The sequence below is a fragment of the Panthera pardus genome, unplaced genomic scaffold (genome assembly GCF_024362965.1).
Source record: "Panthera pardus isolate Hobbes unplaced genomic scaffold, ASM2436296v1 HiC_scaffold_11, whole genome shotgun sequence".
Lineage (NCBI taxonomy): Eukaryota > Metazoa > Chordata > Mammalia > Carnivora > Felidae > Panthera > Panthera pardus.
Window position 1 is genome coordinate 44,849,009 of NW_026526666.1, and position 16,075 is coordinate 44,865,083.

The 16,075-nt window shown below is 37.9% G+C and overlaps 1 protein-coding gene across 3 annotated transcripts in view; it reads right to left on the reverse strand.

The window, feature by feature from the left end:
• TNNI3K (TNNI3 interacting kinase) overlaps nt 1-16,075 on the reverse strand; it is a 292,685-nt gene that overhangs the window by 94,847 nt on the left and 181,763 nt on the right. For 2 of the 3 annotated variants that reach the window (XM_019448877.2, XM_019448876.2), the window contains 3 exons: nt 5,141-5,193; nt 4,770-4,822; nt 812-944 (listed from right to left, as the gene is read on the reverse strand). In XM_019448877.2, the coding sequence (XP_019304422.1) occupies nt 812-944; nt 4,770-4,822; nt 5,141-5,193 (239 nt within the window). The other variant, XM_019448878.2, reaches the window with a different exon arrangement.

Genomic DNA, 16,075 nt, shown 5'->3' on the forward strand with positions numbered 1-16,075 from the left:
GCCACCAGGAGCTTGCAAAGTAATTCACTTAAAATTTATTGTGATTTAATTTGAAAACTACTTTTTAAGCATACTAGGTTCTGGGGATGCAAAGCCCTTAAGGAGTTCCCAGTCTAACAGTGAATACAAGTAAGTAAATAGATTGACAAAACATAAAAGCTGAAACTCAAATAAAATGAAGAGACAGATGCAAATAAAATTTACCTTAAGGCTCAAATATGTGTATATTTTTCATGTGATTAGATTTCCTGCCTCTACTGTCTACATGTACATAGAGTGTAATGTATATTATCACCAAAAATAGGCTCTCTCACAAAGCCCCATTTTTGGAGCGCATCTATTTATGTAATACAAAATTATTATGAAAAGCAATTCTCTTTTATATAACATGAGACAAGCAGAAAACGGTCCTGGTAGGTTATTTTTATGTGTTGCTACTTTCAGCTCACCCCTGTATACACACTAAAAAGGAGTTTCTAGAATCTAATCTCAAAAAATAAGTATTACATTGTCCACATTATTTGCACCCACCTGCCATGTGACCATAGTCATTTGCTTGTTTTGTTAACAACAGATAAATCAAAGCCCTACACTTTAACAAAATATACCTACACTTGTGTGTGCCTGTGCCTAAAGTCACACAGTTAGGTCAGTAAGTTTTCTGGATTGGGCACATACCTTGAAACAATTTTAAGTTGTTTACTTAATTCTTATCTTGTGGACCCACCAAGAGTAATCATTTTGGGGAAAAAAATATTTCTTGAAGTTGTGACAAGGCATAGAACTCTGGAAACCTTTCAGGATGTCTTACCTGGCTTAAGATGAGCAAATGGGATTTCACCAGTGAGAAGTTCCCAGAGACACAGAGCATAGCTGAAGACGTCAGCTTTGATGGTATAGCGTGTGCACTGCGTGAACACCTCAGGGGCCATCCAGCGGAGGTTCTGTGTGTCCAGAAACATCCACAAGTCATTTGCCAAGTGTTTAGTCATCCCATTGTAGAAACAGTGCTCTTCTCTGTGAGGATTTGGTAAGTGTTCTCCCATTGTTCTCAGAAGATATAAAGATAAAATAACACTGATTACCCCGTACCATGCAATAAGCTGATGTGTTTATACATTAATAACATGTTTACTATTATTGTTCAGTTTTACAAAGGCATTTTTTTTAATTATTGGAAGATCATGAAATTCATAATCATTCCAAAAATATTGCAACAATATTAATCATCAAGTAACCCTGCATCTTGTAAAATGATCACAGCAGCAGCATTTTTTTGTTTACTTCTGAGCATGTTTCCCCTAGAAGCCTTATAAACTTATGAATAGCCAACCACGATTCATCCAAGAGCTCTATGCCTCCCTGGGGGTGAATCACACCTTTCCTCCTTTAGATCTTCAGGTTGTAGTTTAGGAAGCCACTAAATTAGACCCATAAATAATGCTCTCATGACTGAGGAGAGATAGAGCCTTAGAGGAGTGCCCAGAACATTCTTATGAAGCAGATAGCTCACTGGCAGGATCAGGTCTGTCATATCTCCTGTGTTTGCCCAGTTGTGTTATTTCTGAATATGGTTTGTGCAGTATTCCAGGAAGAAAACCTATAAAATGTTATAGTTTTCTCTGTATGAAGTTTTATATTCATGTTTTGATGGCATTATTTACATTCTTTTCACTTGCAGTTATGTATTTTTTGGTTTGAAATATAAGTTTGCATTCTGAGATGCAAATGGCATACATTTGGTTGATTTGTAGTTTAGGGGAAAGAGCACTAGGTTTTGAGTTAGGAGAAGAAAATTCCAGCTCCAGCTCTACCATTCACTATTTGAGCAGCCCTGGGCAAGTCTTGTATGCTCCTGGACCTCAGATTCCTTAAGGGCAGAACAGAAGAGGCAAGCCCTTCCATCTCTAAAATCCCATGGCTCCATAACCTTATCAGTGAACTTTGCCAAACACCTTGTTTCTTTGTATTTCCACTGGAAGAAACCAGCATTCTTTTATTGCTCTTACTGAAATTCTATGGAGAGCTGGCTGCTGATAATTCTTTTCAAGTGTCTACCTTATTTTGAAATCATGCATAATTATAGCATTCTAAGAATATATGTATTCCGATTATGATGCTTATATGCAATTCTTCCACATGGGCTTTCACCTTCCAAATAGCCTCCACTTATGTAGCAGATTATGCCTTGTGTCACAACATTGCATAAGTGGAAGTAGGCATACAGTATGCCCATTTTCCCACAGGGGAGTAATAGAGTTATTAGCCAACTTACATGAGGCCACATAACTAGTAAGAAACAAAATAGCCTTCAAAATAAATCTAGAGTAGTGCTGTGCTTAAAGACTGTGCTGCTAGGATTAAAAAAAAAAATTACTTGCTGTTGGTGAAATTCAATTCAATTTCATTCAACAAAAGTTTATTTAGCCAGAGTTTGGATGTATTTGAGAATCACCTGGGGGAAATTTGAAAAGATACAGGTACCCAAGATCAACCCCAGGCCAATGAAATCAGAATTTCTGGGGGATGGGTTCAGGCAAAATACTTTTTAAAAAGTTTCTGAAGTGATTCCAATGTGGTGCCAGGGTTGAGAATCACTGATTTAGCTATCTCTATGTCTCAGGTACTGTGTGTCCTATCAAAAGAGGACTCATTCTTCCTCTCTTACCTCATATCTTGCCATTCTCCTCTTGCTCACTCCACTCTAGTCATTCTGCCTTTGAACACACAAAGAATTTTCCTGTGTCAGGGCCTTTGCACTGACTGTTCCCTCTGCCTACATTGCTCTTCCCCTTACATGGATGACTCCTGGTCAGGCCTCTCATCAAATGTTATCTTTCCCTCTTACCCTATCTAAGTGATACCCCCATTCTCCATTCACATACTTGCTTTGTTTTTACTCTGTAACACTTATCACAACCTGATACATATTTTGTTGATTTGTTCAGTGTCTATCTCCTTCTATTAGAATATTAGATCCATGGGAATAAGAAAATTAATTTGTTCACTGCAATATTCCCAGTTCCTAGAAGGATGTCTGGCGTTTAGTAAGTAGTCCATAAATATTTGTTGGATGAATGAATGAAATCTAACTGGGGAAACCAGACATGCCTAATCTCACTTACAACATGGTCCATGATGTATTTCCTGCCTTCCTCTCTAACTCATCTTTCACTTTCTCTTCCTCACCCAGACCATGCCAACAATGACAAGCTCTTTGAAGTTCCCCCAGGAAGTCTGATATTTCTCATCCTTCCCTACGTCTTTGCTCATGCTGTTGTTCATTCTACCTGGCACTCTTTTCTGTTCTCCCTGCACCTAATTTACTCCCATTCATCCCAAGATGCTCTGTCACACCTTATTTATCACAGGACTTCCATACTGCTTTAAATCTATCTGCTTATTACTGTGTTTTCCCCATAGAAAATGAGCTCTTGACATCAAGATTTTCTTCACATTTTGCATTCCTGGTCCCTTGCACAATGTCTGACACATGGTAGGCCCTCAATAAATGTTTGTTGACTGAATGAGTAAGGGTACGAATTAGCAGTACAAAATGCTACAAAAGCACAGACAGAAAAATGCACGGGGAGGAGGCAGCAGGTGTGTGTGTGTATGTGTGTGTGTGGGATGTTATGGAAGGGAAGGCACTTACAAGGATAAAATTTCCTAGGCCTTGCAAGCCCTTTCTAGGTGAGGTGGAGTGCAGGACTGTCCAGGCAGAGAAAGCCACACTAGCAGAGACACAGGGATATGAATGTGAATGGTCTTTTTGGGGAATGAGCAGGAGGCTTGTGTATTAGGGTGTGGGGGACTTGAGAGAACTTACTGTGGGAGAAGAGGTCACAGAGGGGCCCTGGGCCAGATTTGGGAGGGCAGGAGGCTTCCAGACAATGAATTTGGATTTTGGCCTGTGGGTACTGGGTATCTGTGATGGTTATAGGAGGACATGAATTGTCAGAACCTAACACTTGGCTGATGTTGCAAAGAAGGAACTGGAAGACAGTACTGGAGTTAGAATCCTACTTCTAGTCCAGAAAAGGGATGATGAAGACATGAACTGAAGTGGAAAATGAGAGTTTGGGATGAACTTAAAACAAGCATGCAAACAAACAGAAAACATGACTGAGTAATGCGTCTGTGGAAGCAGAAAAAGGAAGGAATGGGAAATTACCCTAAGCTTAGGTAGTTAAATAACACACGTGGTCTAGGAAGAGAAGTTACCTTTTTGGGGGAGGGGAGGAGAGTAAAGAAGAGAGCAGGTAATGATTTTAATAGCAGACATTTTTGAATACAATTATGTTTGCTCCAGATGTTAAAACTTATATTTTAGTTAAACATTAATACTTGGTTATATGCCATATTACCTTATAATGCTGAAGCAGAAAAAAGTTGTTACTAGATGCTGGTTAACTACAAATTCTATAGTTAGTTACGGATTAAATGTTAACTCTCTCCTCTACTTAATAAGAAGATCTAAAAATGAAAGCCAATTAACCTGCTTGGTACTTTTTTCAGTTACATCTGAAATAAATTCTGTATTATTTTATCCATGTCATTTTCCAGACATATACCTAATCTATTTTTCTGGTACAGCCTTGAAAGAGTTCTTTTGAGGGCTTCCTGAAAATAAAAACATAAAACTTTATCCTGCCCCTGGGACAATGACAATGCTTCCAGTTAAAGCTGCTCTCATCTCACTTCCTGTCATGCTGAGTTTACACATTTTAATTGTTTCATAATTATAAGGAACATAAGCAGCAGCAAACCCCAGGTTGTTTTGTCATGTTGTCTTCATCCAGAGACTGTAGAAATCTTGATTCTGATGGAAAGAAAAAATGAATTCATGTTAAAGAAAACATCTTTAAAAACAAGGTCAAAATCAACTAAAATTTTGAAACCCCTAGAAACCTCTTATTTAAAGGCTTACTTCCTTTCTTGTAGCTGGGTATATCAAAGAGAAAAAACTGAAAATAAATGATATACTTTTAAAATCCAGGGTCACTGAAATTTGAATGATTTAGAAAAGTATAGCTGTCAGTGTGAACTGCTTTTTCAGCTTCATCATACAATATGAGACACCAACTAAGAATGAAGAAAGAAACTGATGTCATTTGGGGATTTTTCATGGAAATCTCACCTCCAAAATCTGCCACCACTGCATGCCCGTCCTCACAGAGAAGAATATTGTGACTGTAAAAAACAAAACAAAACAAAAACAGTGAAACAAAAAACAAAACACTGACTTTGAGTAAACTTCATTATTTCTGAATCTGGTGCCTTAAGGAAGAGGTTGATAGTCATCATTTGTTTACCCAGAGGCTGAACAAGCTGCAAAAGACTGGCAGAGATCTTAGGTTAGTGACTCTTATTTTTTTTTTATTTTTGCTAATTCAAAAGGAATATTTACAAAATCATTTTATATCTAACTTGGAAAGTATACGCGGTGTCTCACTTTGGATAAGCCCTCTAAACTTGTCAAAAAGACCCATTCGCTGAAGATCAGTATCCCAGCTCTCTGTGGTTCATTTGCTAATACACTTGTTAACAGGCAGGGTCAAAGGCATCCATGAGCATATGAGAGCCAGAGCAAGGGAACCAGCTTGCTGGAACCCTAAGCGTAAGTAAGGGCAGTTCAAGTCAGAGCCTGACATGAACATACCCCTTTGTGGAATAAGTCTTGGCCAACATGTTCTAGCTACAATCCCAGGAAGAAGGAGTGTTTTTAAGCCTGATACTAGCTAAACCCCTTTTTAAGGTTGTAGGGAGAAAAAGTTATAAAGATCACCAAAGTCTTTCCAACCCAGAATTCAAGCGAGATTAAGAATGTCCTGCTTTTTCAAAACGTAAATCAAGGCTGAGACAGCCCCCAAAAAGGTCATTCTTCCTCCCACATATTGGTAAAATGAGTTGTGGGATATCTTATGGATGGACAAACACATCATGATCCAAGATTGTCACGGAGTGCTTCTTACTGAATGCTTATTTCACTTTTGCCTTGTAAATGGGGCATTTCAGTATTAGGAGATCATCCACTGGATTTCTTTTAGTGTCTATAGGTTATACTATATTTATTGTATTTGCTCTATCCTTAATTGTTTTGCTTTGTGATCAATATAGAAAACACTATTATTTTCTAGTCCTGAATAAGACCCAAATAAGATATTGAATTCTTTACATAAATACTTTCTGGGGCTGACTGCGGCGTTATAAGAAAGTTACTTTTGAATTTCCCTAGTATCATTAATAAATTTTATTTCAGTAATATAGACTTAATCCTCTTTCAACTACTTAAAATCTAGAGTATGTTTAAAGCCAATTTGCTTGGAAAAACCCAGTGTAGAAGTAATCAAGGATGTCAAAACAAAACCCCCAGGATGCTCTCTTTAACTTCAAATTTATCAGTTGCAACATATGATGAGACAACAGTCATAAGAACTTGATAGCATCAGGAACTCTCTGGAAGTTCAAGTATGACAAGAAAATGCATCTAATGTTGTACCACCAGATTCTCTGAGGGATTTATGGGAGTTTCAATACCACAATATCTTGGTCTATCAAAGGATATGGGGTGTTACATTTTAGAGATATCATTAAAACACATATTGAGCATGGATTCCCTAAACACAATACACCTATATGTATAGCATCTTGTCTGTTATTTTATTTTAATTTTGATTAGTTATCTAGAACAGTTATCTAGAACAGTTATTAAAAAACATTTTTAGGAGCATAATCTCAACATATAATATAGATTTTTAAATGGAGCTGTTCAAGTTAAACAGAGGGAAAGGCTCCCTGAACCACCAATTAAACATTCACTTTTTCCACAATAGTAGTCATCAAGGCAATAGCTTAAAACCATGGATCTTGAGAAGCCACCAGATAAGTTACATTTGTTTGGAAAATTTATTCGTTTGCTTAAATTTCTTCCAAAGTAAGTATTTTATGCTATTAAGACTGATTATACCACCTAGCTGGAGTTGGGGTGGAGAGTTTAGCAAAATTTTACTCTTTTATCAAAGAAATTTAAATGAATTTAGTCACTGGGCCACCCAGTGCATCACAGTATGAGAAGCAGGGTATATCAGGAATCATGCAGGGATTATGCTCCTTGCTGTACCTCCAGCATTTTTAGCACATACATTGCACAGGAGTATTCAATAAACATTTGTTAGCAAATAAATTAACTAAAAGTAACTGAAAATAGACAGTCATGAGTACTGTTTGAATACCACTCATCTGTCTACTGATAAATATTTAGAATTCACAGAATCCTACAATTGGAAGAGACATTAGAACTAACTTAGTATAACCCTCTTAGTTCCTGCAGAAGTCTCAAATTCAGAGAACTTAAGTGTATCAACAGAGATTACACAGGTAAGTAGTAACAGTGAAGACGCAGAATCCAGTTCATGTAGGCCACCATCCCAGATCTTAGAACAGGGACTGGCAAACAGTAGGTGAAAAATGATTTTATGAATCATCTTTGTGTTGTGTTATGGACCTTTCCCCTCAAGGATGATATTTACTTTCCTCACATTATCAAGACACTCTGAGAGGTGCAAAGTGAGGCAAGTTATAGATTTCATCTTCAAAGAACTTATTATCAGCTGATAAAAAGTAAAGATGAATGTGGGTTATGTAAAAATTCAGAAAAAATAGTGTAGGTTAAAAAAGGAAATTATCTTTGAAGTGGGCCTTGAGAGACAGTCAGTAAGTCTATAAATATAAATTGGCTAAACGTGGATTATATACCAGGAACTTTCCTATATACTGGGATATAGTGGATATAGGCAAAGCGTTTGTGAGCTTATGTTGTAGTGAGGAGGAAATGAGGCAGATGAAGGGAGAAAAAAAATCCAAGTTGGGGGATAATCTTAGTAAAGGCCAAAAGTTGGGGATGCCTGTAGTTGGTATCAGGAATTATAAGAAGAATATACTTACTAAATTAGACAGTGCATACTGGAGAATAATGGAGGAAAATCAGGTGGAAGTAGTATTGGATTATTACAAGGAAATATGAAAGCTGGGAAGGGAATTCTAGGCTTGATACAAGGAAATAGCACATTTTTATGCATAGGGTGCAATGCTCTGAAAGCAGAGAGATTAGCCTTCAAGAATAATTTTAGGCCCTGGGTATTAAGGACAAAAGTAAAAAGAGTGGAAAACAAATAAGATAGGGTAAATCCATCAAAACATCTAAAATAAAGTGCCTAGATCTTGGGATAGCTTAGATAGAGAGGACAAAAAAGAACAGAAAACCAAGGATCATCCTTCATCACACTATGAGTTTTCTAGTTTAGAGTTCTTAAGTACAAAGCAATAAAATATCCAATTAGAAAGGGTTGTCTTACTAAAAATTCTATGAATTTTTATGAAAAGGATAGTGGCTGACTTGGGAGGCTGAGAAACTTGACTAAAGTCAATGTTGTGCTTGGCAAGACTGGACTCACCAGACAAATAACTACTATTTTTATCAAATTGAAATAACATGCAACATGAACTCTTGTGTTCTTTTTGTTTTTAAAAAAATTTTTTTAGTGTTAATTTATTTTTGAGAGACAGAGAGAGAGGGAGAGACAGAGTTCGAGCAAGGGAGGGGCAGAGAGAGAGAGGGAGACACAGAATCTGAAGCAGGCTCCAAGTTCTGAGCTGTCAGCACAGAGCCTGATGCGGGGCTCGAACTTACAAACTGTGAGATTGTGACCTGAGTAGAAGTTGGACGCCCAACTGACTGAGCCACCCAGGCACCCCTGAACTCTTGTGTTCTTAACAAGCAATAGCAAATTAAACAAAACAAAGGATGCAGAGACAATTTAGGACACTGGACAATTTGAGTTCATAGCAGCAAATGTGGCCAAATTCCAAAAGGGAATCTATGCAAATAATATTGCAGAACTTTGGGAAGTGCTGGAATAAAAGGGAATTTTCTGCTTACTTCAAGATAGTCTTCTGGATTTGTCCACTCCTTCTCTAACCACTCAGTAATAATGGAAACTAGCTTTTTAAACTACCCCTAAAATTCATCCATTCATTTTATTAGTTGGTGCTGAGTCATACTTCCTATCTGGAGTGAAATAAATGGAGAGAGACAGGCAGGCGGTGAAGCTGAGAGAATCTATTTTATCAGTGACAGCAGCAAGGCTTTGAAGTAGGCTTTGTGCTGTGTCAGAGAGTCACTGGCATTGGGATTGAGGATATCTAGGGAAGAGGATGAGTTTGTAGAAGAAGCCAGTTAGGACAATAGAAGTGATGCAATTATTATTAGTGATAATTTGAAGAGTTTACCTGAGATTTGTCATGAATGGCAAGTTTTGACAGGAAGAAGAACAATAAAAATTGAGGAGAGGTAACAGAGAGGGTGGCAGTAAAGAAAAAAGTGAGTAAATATTGCATGAGAGCCTCCTGTGGGCAAGCACTGGTGTTTTTGAGATTTTTCCATCCCTCATGAAGCCACTGTGTGGTTGATATTAGCATATCTACCCTACAGATGGATAACTGAGGATCAGAGTGGTCACCTAAGATGGCCAGTATCATAGCTAGTAAGAGGTGGAGGAAGCACTCAAACCTCAGTCTCCAAAGTGTGACTTTTTTTAGGAGAAGTTGACTCCCACATCATCCAGATAGGCCCTGAGGAGCCAGAACTCTTCCAGCTTGATGTCTAGGGCAAAAGTCCAGAAAGTTTGAGTGAAGAAAGTGATCAAAATTCCAGCTAGTGCTAAAAATTCCTGTGTTCAATGTATGACTGTAAGGTAAAAAGAATGAAGTCAACAAGCTACATGGAAATAAATCTAATACACCTTTGGTCCACCAAGAACCAGTAGACAAATACTAACCTTCCTCCCTTCCAGTGTGTGGTTAATGTGTCATATGTAGGTGAATGAAACACAATCCCTGTGAACAGGAAACTTGCAATCTGACCTGGGAATTAAGCTAGGTACACAGAGAATGTCATGAGGATCAGAAAAGTGAAAGAAAACAAGGTGATGGGAATTCTAAGGCTTTTTCTCCACCCGGACACCACCTGGGAGGTTCATTTTTATCTACTTGCTTTTGTATAAAATTCTGGGGAGAGACAGTCTTCTGTTACAGATAAGGCTTTATGGAGCATCTTCATGTACATAACATTGGGTGGAAACATCCCTTTGAGTCAGACCCTTCTGATGTGAATTTGGTAGATATGCAAACCTGTCAGTAATTGATTGAACTAGCACTTTAGCCCAAGTCCTACCATCTGGGAGAGAGGCATAAGGAGATGAGAAAAGAAGGGGCAGGAGATGAGAAGAGATGGGTTACACTGAAAGGAAGGAGGACAATGATGAACAGATGCTGTAATACACACATATGTACACATAAGCAGTGCACACACATACATATACATGCACACTTGCCATGTAAGCTCTCTGGAAACATCTTTAAGGGTCACATGATGCTGAGGAATGCTCTCCAGAAGGCAGTAGGTTTGGTAAAACCACACAAGGAAGTTCAAGAGGTAAAGATCAACAATCCTTAATTCTTACAGTAATTTTTGGCATTTCTGATTTTAACATTTTTCCCCACAAATGAAACTATTTTCAATGAAAATTAACTACATCAGTGAACATTGGGATTCAATTAGAGTTCAAACACACTGAAAAGATTCATTGGTCTGTGTGGCCAAAGAAACAAGTAGTCACCAGAACCAGAACTGTTCAATTCTGCAAGCAATTAATGCCAGCCCCTCTCTTCTGAAAACCAGCCACAGACTCAGTCCAAAACACTCTGAGTGACACGTAATCAATGAAAATCTCATTGGAGTAATGAGATTTTTTTTTTAATTTTTAAATTTTACTTAAATCCAAGTTAGTTAACGTACAGTGCAATAATGATTTCAGGAGTAGAATTTAGTCGTTCATCACTTTTATATAACACCGAGTGCTCATCCCAACAAGTGCCCTCCTTAATGCCCATCATCCATTTAGCCCATTCCCCTACCCAACACCCCTCCAACAACCCTTAGTTTGTTCTCTGTATTTAAGAGTCTCTTATGGTTTGCCTCTCTGTCTCTGTTTATTTTTCCTTCCCTTCCCCTATATTCATCTGTTCTGTTTCTTAAATTCCACATATGAGTGAACTCATATATTTATCTTCATCTGATTGAATTATTTTGCTTAGCATAATACATTCTAGTTCCATTCAAGTTGTTGCAAATGCCAAGATTCCATTCTTCTTGATTGCTGAGTAATATTCCATTGCGTATATATGTATATATACCACATCTTCTTTATCCATTCATCAGTCAATGAACATTTGGGCCCTTTGCATACATTGGCCATTGTCCATAGTGCTGCTATAAAATTGCAATGCAAGTGCCCCCTTCAAATCAGCATTTTTGTATCCTTTGGACGAATACCTAGTAGTACAGTTGCTGGGTCATAGGATAGCTCTATTTTTAATTTTCTGAGGAACCTCCATACTGTTTTCCAGAGTGGCTGTACCAGTTTGCATTTCTACCAGTAGTGCAAAAGGGTTTCCCTTTCTCTGCATCCTCACCACATCCATTGTTTCCTGAGTTGTTATTCTGTTTCTGTTATTCTGACAGGTGTGAGATGGTATCTCATTGTGGTTTTGATTTGTATTTCCCTGATAGTGAAGTTGAGCGTCTTTTCATGTGTCTGTTAGTCATCTGGATGTCTTCTTTGGAAAAGTGTCTATTTGTGTCATCTGCCTATTTCTTCACTGGATTATTTGTTTTTTGGGTGTTGAGTTTGAAAGTTCTTTATAGATTTTGGGTACTAACCCTTTATCTGATATGTCATTTGCAAATATCTTCTCCCATTCTGTCGGTTGCCTTTTAGTTTTGCTGATTGTTTCCTTTGCTGTGCAGAAGCTTTTTATTTTGATGAGGTCCCAATAGTTCATGTTTGTTTTTGTTTCCTTTGCCTCAGAGACAAGTCTTTTAAGAAGTTGCTGCAGCTGAGGTCAAAGAGATTGTAGTCTGTTTTCCCCTCTAGGATTTTGATGGTTTCCTGTCTCACATTTAGGTCTTTCTTCCATTTTGAGTTTATTTTTGTATATGGTGTAAGAAAGTGGTCCAGGTTCATTCTTCTGCATGTCTCTGTCCAGTTTTCCCAACACCATTTGCTAAAGAGATCGTCTTTTTTCCATTGGATACTCTTTCCAGCTTTGTCAAAGATTAGTTGGGGCACCTAGGTGGCTCAGTTGATTGAACATCCGACTTCAGTTCTGGTCATGATCTCACAGCTTGTGAGTTTGAGCCTCACATCAGGCTCTCTACTGACAGCTCAGAGCCTGGAGCCTGCTTCAGATTCTGTGCCTCCCTCTCTCTCTGCCCCAACCCACTTGCATCCTGTCTCTGTCTCTCTCAAAAATAAATAAACATTAAAAAAATTTAAAAAAAAAGATTAGTTGGCCAAACATTTGTGGGCCCATTTTTGGGTTCTCTATTCTGTTCCATTGATCTATGTGTCTGTTTTTGTGCCAATACTGTCTTGATGATTATAGCTTTTATTATGGCTTGAAGTCTGGAACTATGATACCTCCAGCTTTGGTTTTCTTTTTCAAGATTGCTTTGGCTATTCTGGGTCTTTTCTGGGTCCATACAAATTTTAGAATTGTTTGTTCTAGCTCTGTGAAGAATGCTGGTGTTATTTTGATAGGGATTACATTGAATATGTAGATTGCTTTGGCTAGCATTGACATTTTAACAATATTTGTTTTTTCAATTCATGAGCAGGGAATCTTTTCCCATTTCTTTGTGTCTTCTTCAATTTCTTTCATAAGTTTACTATAGTTTTCAGTGTATAGATCTTTTATCTCTTTGGTTAGGTTTGTTCCTAGGTATTTTATGGTTTTTGGTGCAGTTGTAAGTGCGATTAATTCCTTGATTTCTCTTTCTGCTGTTCATTATTGGTGTATAGAAATGCCACAGATACATTGATTTTATAGCCTGTGACTTTGCTGAATTCATCTATCAGTTCTAGGCATTTTTTGGTGGAGTATTTTGTGTTTTCCACCTAGAGTATCATGTCATCTGCCAATTTGAATGCCTTTTATTTCTTTTTGAAGCCTGATTTCTGAGGTTAAGACTTCTAACACTATGTCAAGCAGCAGTGGTGAGAGTGGACATCCCTGTCATGTTCCTGACTTTAAGGAGAAAGCTCTCCATTTTTCCTCATTGAGGATGATATTAGTGGTGGGTCTTCCGTTTATGGCCTTTATGATTGAGGTATGTTCATTCTATTTCCACTTCCTTGAGGTTTTTTTTTTTTTTTTAAATCAAGAAAGGATGTAATTTGTCAAATGCTTTTTGTGCACTATTGTGGGGATCATGTGGTTCTTATCCTTTCTTTTATTAATATGATGTGATTCCAAAAGTCCACGTTGTTTGCAAAACAATAATTTTGTTGTGGCAAATGAAGCTCAGGCTCAGAAGCAAGTAGCTTAGCTATTGAGCATGCCAAGTCAACCTTGCAGCGTCAGTAGCTCATAGGGCTTTATTGCTGTCTTTGGTGATCATGTAATACAGGAGAAATGGTATGCTGGAATGGTGTTCACCAATGTGGATATGTGCATAGGTTTACCCATCCTGCTGTGAAGGCTTTGTTCTGTGGTAGAAACCGCAGCACCTGCTTTTAAAAAGATGACAATCTGATTGGGGATGACATGTCAACTGAAAGGGAGAAATATTATCACAAGCTAGAATGTAAAGCAGCTTTTACTGTCAGAGACCTAGCAAAGAATATGGTGGATATGAGAATTAATTCTGGAGAAGATCACTGAAGTAGAAGGGAAGGTCTTAAGCAATAGGATGAACAGAAGGTAGTATGTGGGAAAGGGACCTGAAGTCAGAATGCCTGTTTTTTTGTTTTTTGTTGTTTTTTTGTTACAAGTCCTACGAATTTGGACATATAGTATTTTCTTATCTTTAAAAATTTTGAGAAGAATGAAGAACATTAAGAGGTAATACATAGAGTTTTGTAAATTCTAAACTGCTAAATAGGTATTGGTTATTATTTAATACACGAAAGACCTAGCTTACAGAGTGTTTGTACAACTTACAAACAATGCCCTTTGTAAACTATACAGCCATGTACTTGTTAGGTATTAAGCGATGAGTCTTGGAAGCAATATGACTTTCTGAATCAAAACCCACAGTAGAAACTGACTTCACTGTGGAATACTTCAACTCATTCTTAGCCCTAGAGAGTCTCTTCTCCTTCCATTCCCATTGTCTAATTCTATAAAACTATTGTTGCTTTGATTGAATGACTGCATTTCACCTAAAGGAATCTTTGTTCCCCTGACTGCACTGATGCTGCAGAATTGGGAGTTGGCTCCAGCTTTGTCTTTTATCATGAAGCAAATGATTTGGGTCAATTGTTTATGTAACAGAACTGAGTATTTATCTCTTTGAAATGTCTGTCCCTTACAGATGACTCCACAATAAAGTTCTTTTAACCTTAGCAATGCATGCACTTAGTAGAATACAAAATATAACAGAGGGCAAGATTTACTTCATCCAATGTGAATACAATCCAAGCTCTGACCTTCAGTTCTTTCTTCCATAGGAACACAGTTCACTTTCAGAAAAGAATAAGCTGTTTTCAATGTGGTGGGTGTATTTATATCTTTTAAGTATTTTCTCCATTTTTTTAAAACAAAAGTGAATGGAAGTTAAATTCTGCTGGTTCTTTGTGACTTTTTTTTTTTACTCCAACCTCAGAACTGAGTTAATTTAATGAAGTCATTATGTAAGCATCATAAGTCTTTTCATTTTAATTGCCTATATTGAAAATTTACCTAAAGTGCTCAAATGATTCATAATCAGTTGGTTATGCACTATAGTCCAATACTAATTGTCACTATTAATCAGACTGGCCTGATTATTAGACCATTTTCCAATTCTGACTTTCTTCCAGAGCCAGACTGAAGTTCATGATGGCCTTAGAAGGATCAAGGTGAGTTGCTACTCTCCTACCATTAAGCACTTTTTTTAAGTCACTTAAAAAAACCCCACATAAATATTAATTCACTTTTTTTCTGAATTATAGAGCCATGTAATTGCCTGTGTCAGTTGCTACTAACAAACACTAGTTTAAGGGCACCATGGCCAACCTCTCAGTGTCCTTATTTGAAGAGATGACAGCCTCAGAAGTGTAAACCTAATAATGCAACAGCAATGCTCCCCAGATTTCCTATAAGCCACTGTTTTCTGATAAATGCCTGAAGGTGATTAACTTACATGATTAAAGACACATGGCTATCGGCATGCCTGGAAGCATTCCAAGGGTTAAATCAGTGGAAGCAATTAGGCTTCATTTTCAATCTCATCACACTGTGAAAGTCATTAGTTTACAAACACATCTGCCTGACAAGCAATCATTCAGACCTGATGCTGAGGAGTCCCGGATCTGCCTGCTGCCACATTTTGCTGGTGGTACTACTTGATGGCCCAGGACTCATCTTGCTACAGACATCCCGGGAGGGAGTACCACCTTCTTGACTTTCAGCATGGGCAACTATACACTGTTCTCACTTATCAAGTTCCCCTTGAAAACCCTTCCTAAGCCATTGCCACTACCAAACCAAATGTGGCTCTTTACCTCTGAGTATGTAACCCCCATACCCTGAGTTACTTCCAATTTGTTTCAAGTATAATGTAAGGTGCTTTCTAGATCCTTGAAATGCAGTAAAGCTCACATCTACTCGCTTTGGAGCTTTGCACTCTTTTCTAAAAAAGAAACACTTCCAAGTCATCTAGATCAGCTCCTTTCAGTCACAGATGTAGTCTCACATGCTCTCTCTTTTGATATCTGTCTTCCTCTGATTTATTTTTCTATCTCTGCTTCTTACATCCTTAGGGAACAAAAAAAGTTCAAAAATTCAGGGTCATCATGAGGGATAACTGCTGGGGATCCTGGGTGTGAGCCCCAGATAATGAGATAGCACATTTGGTTTCAGAGACCTGGTTGCTATCTCTTTATTATGCATGCTATGTGGGGCCCTCGGCGACCACCTGAGGGTCCCTCACAATTTGGACTGCACACACAAACCTGATAACAATGGTACA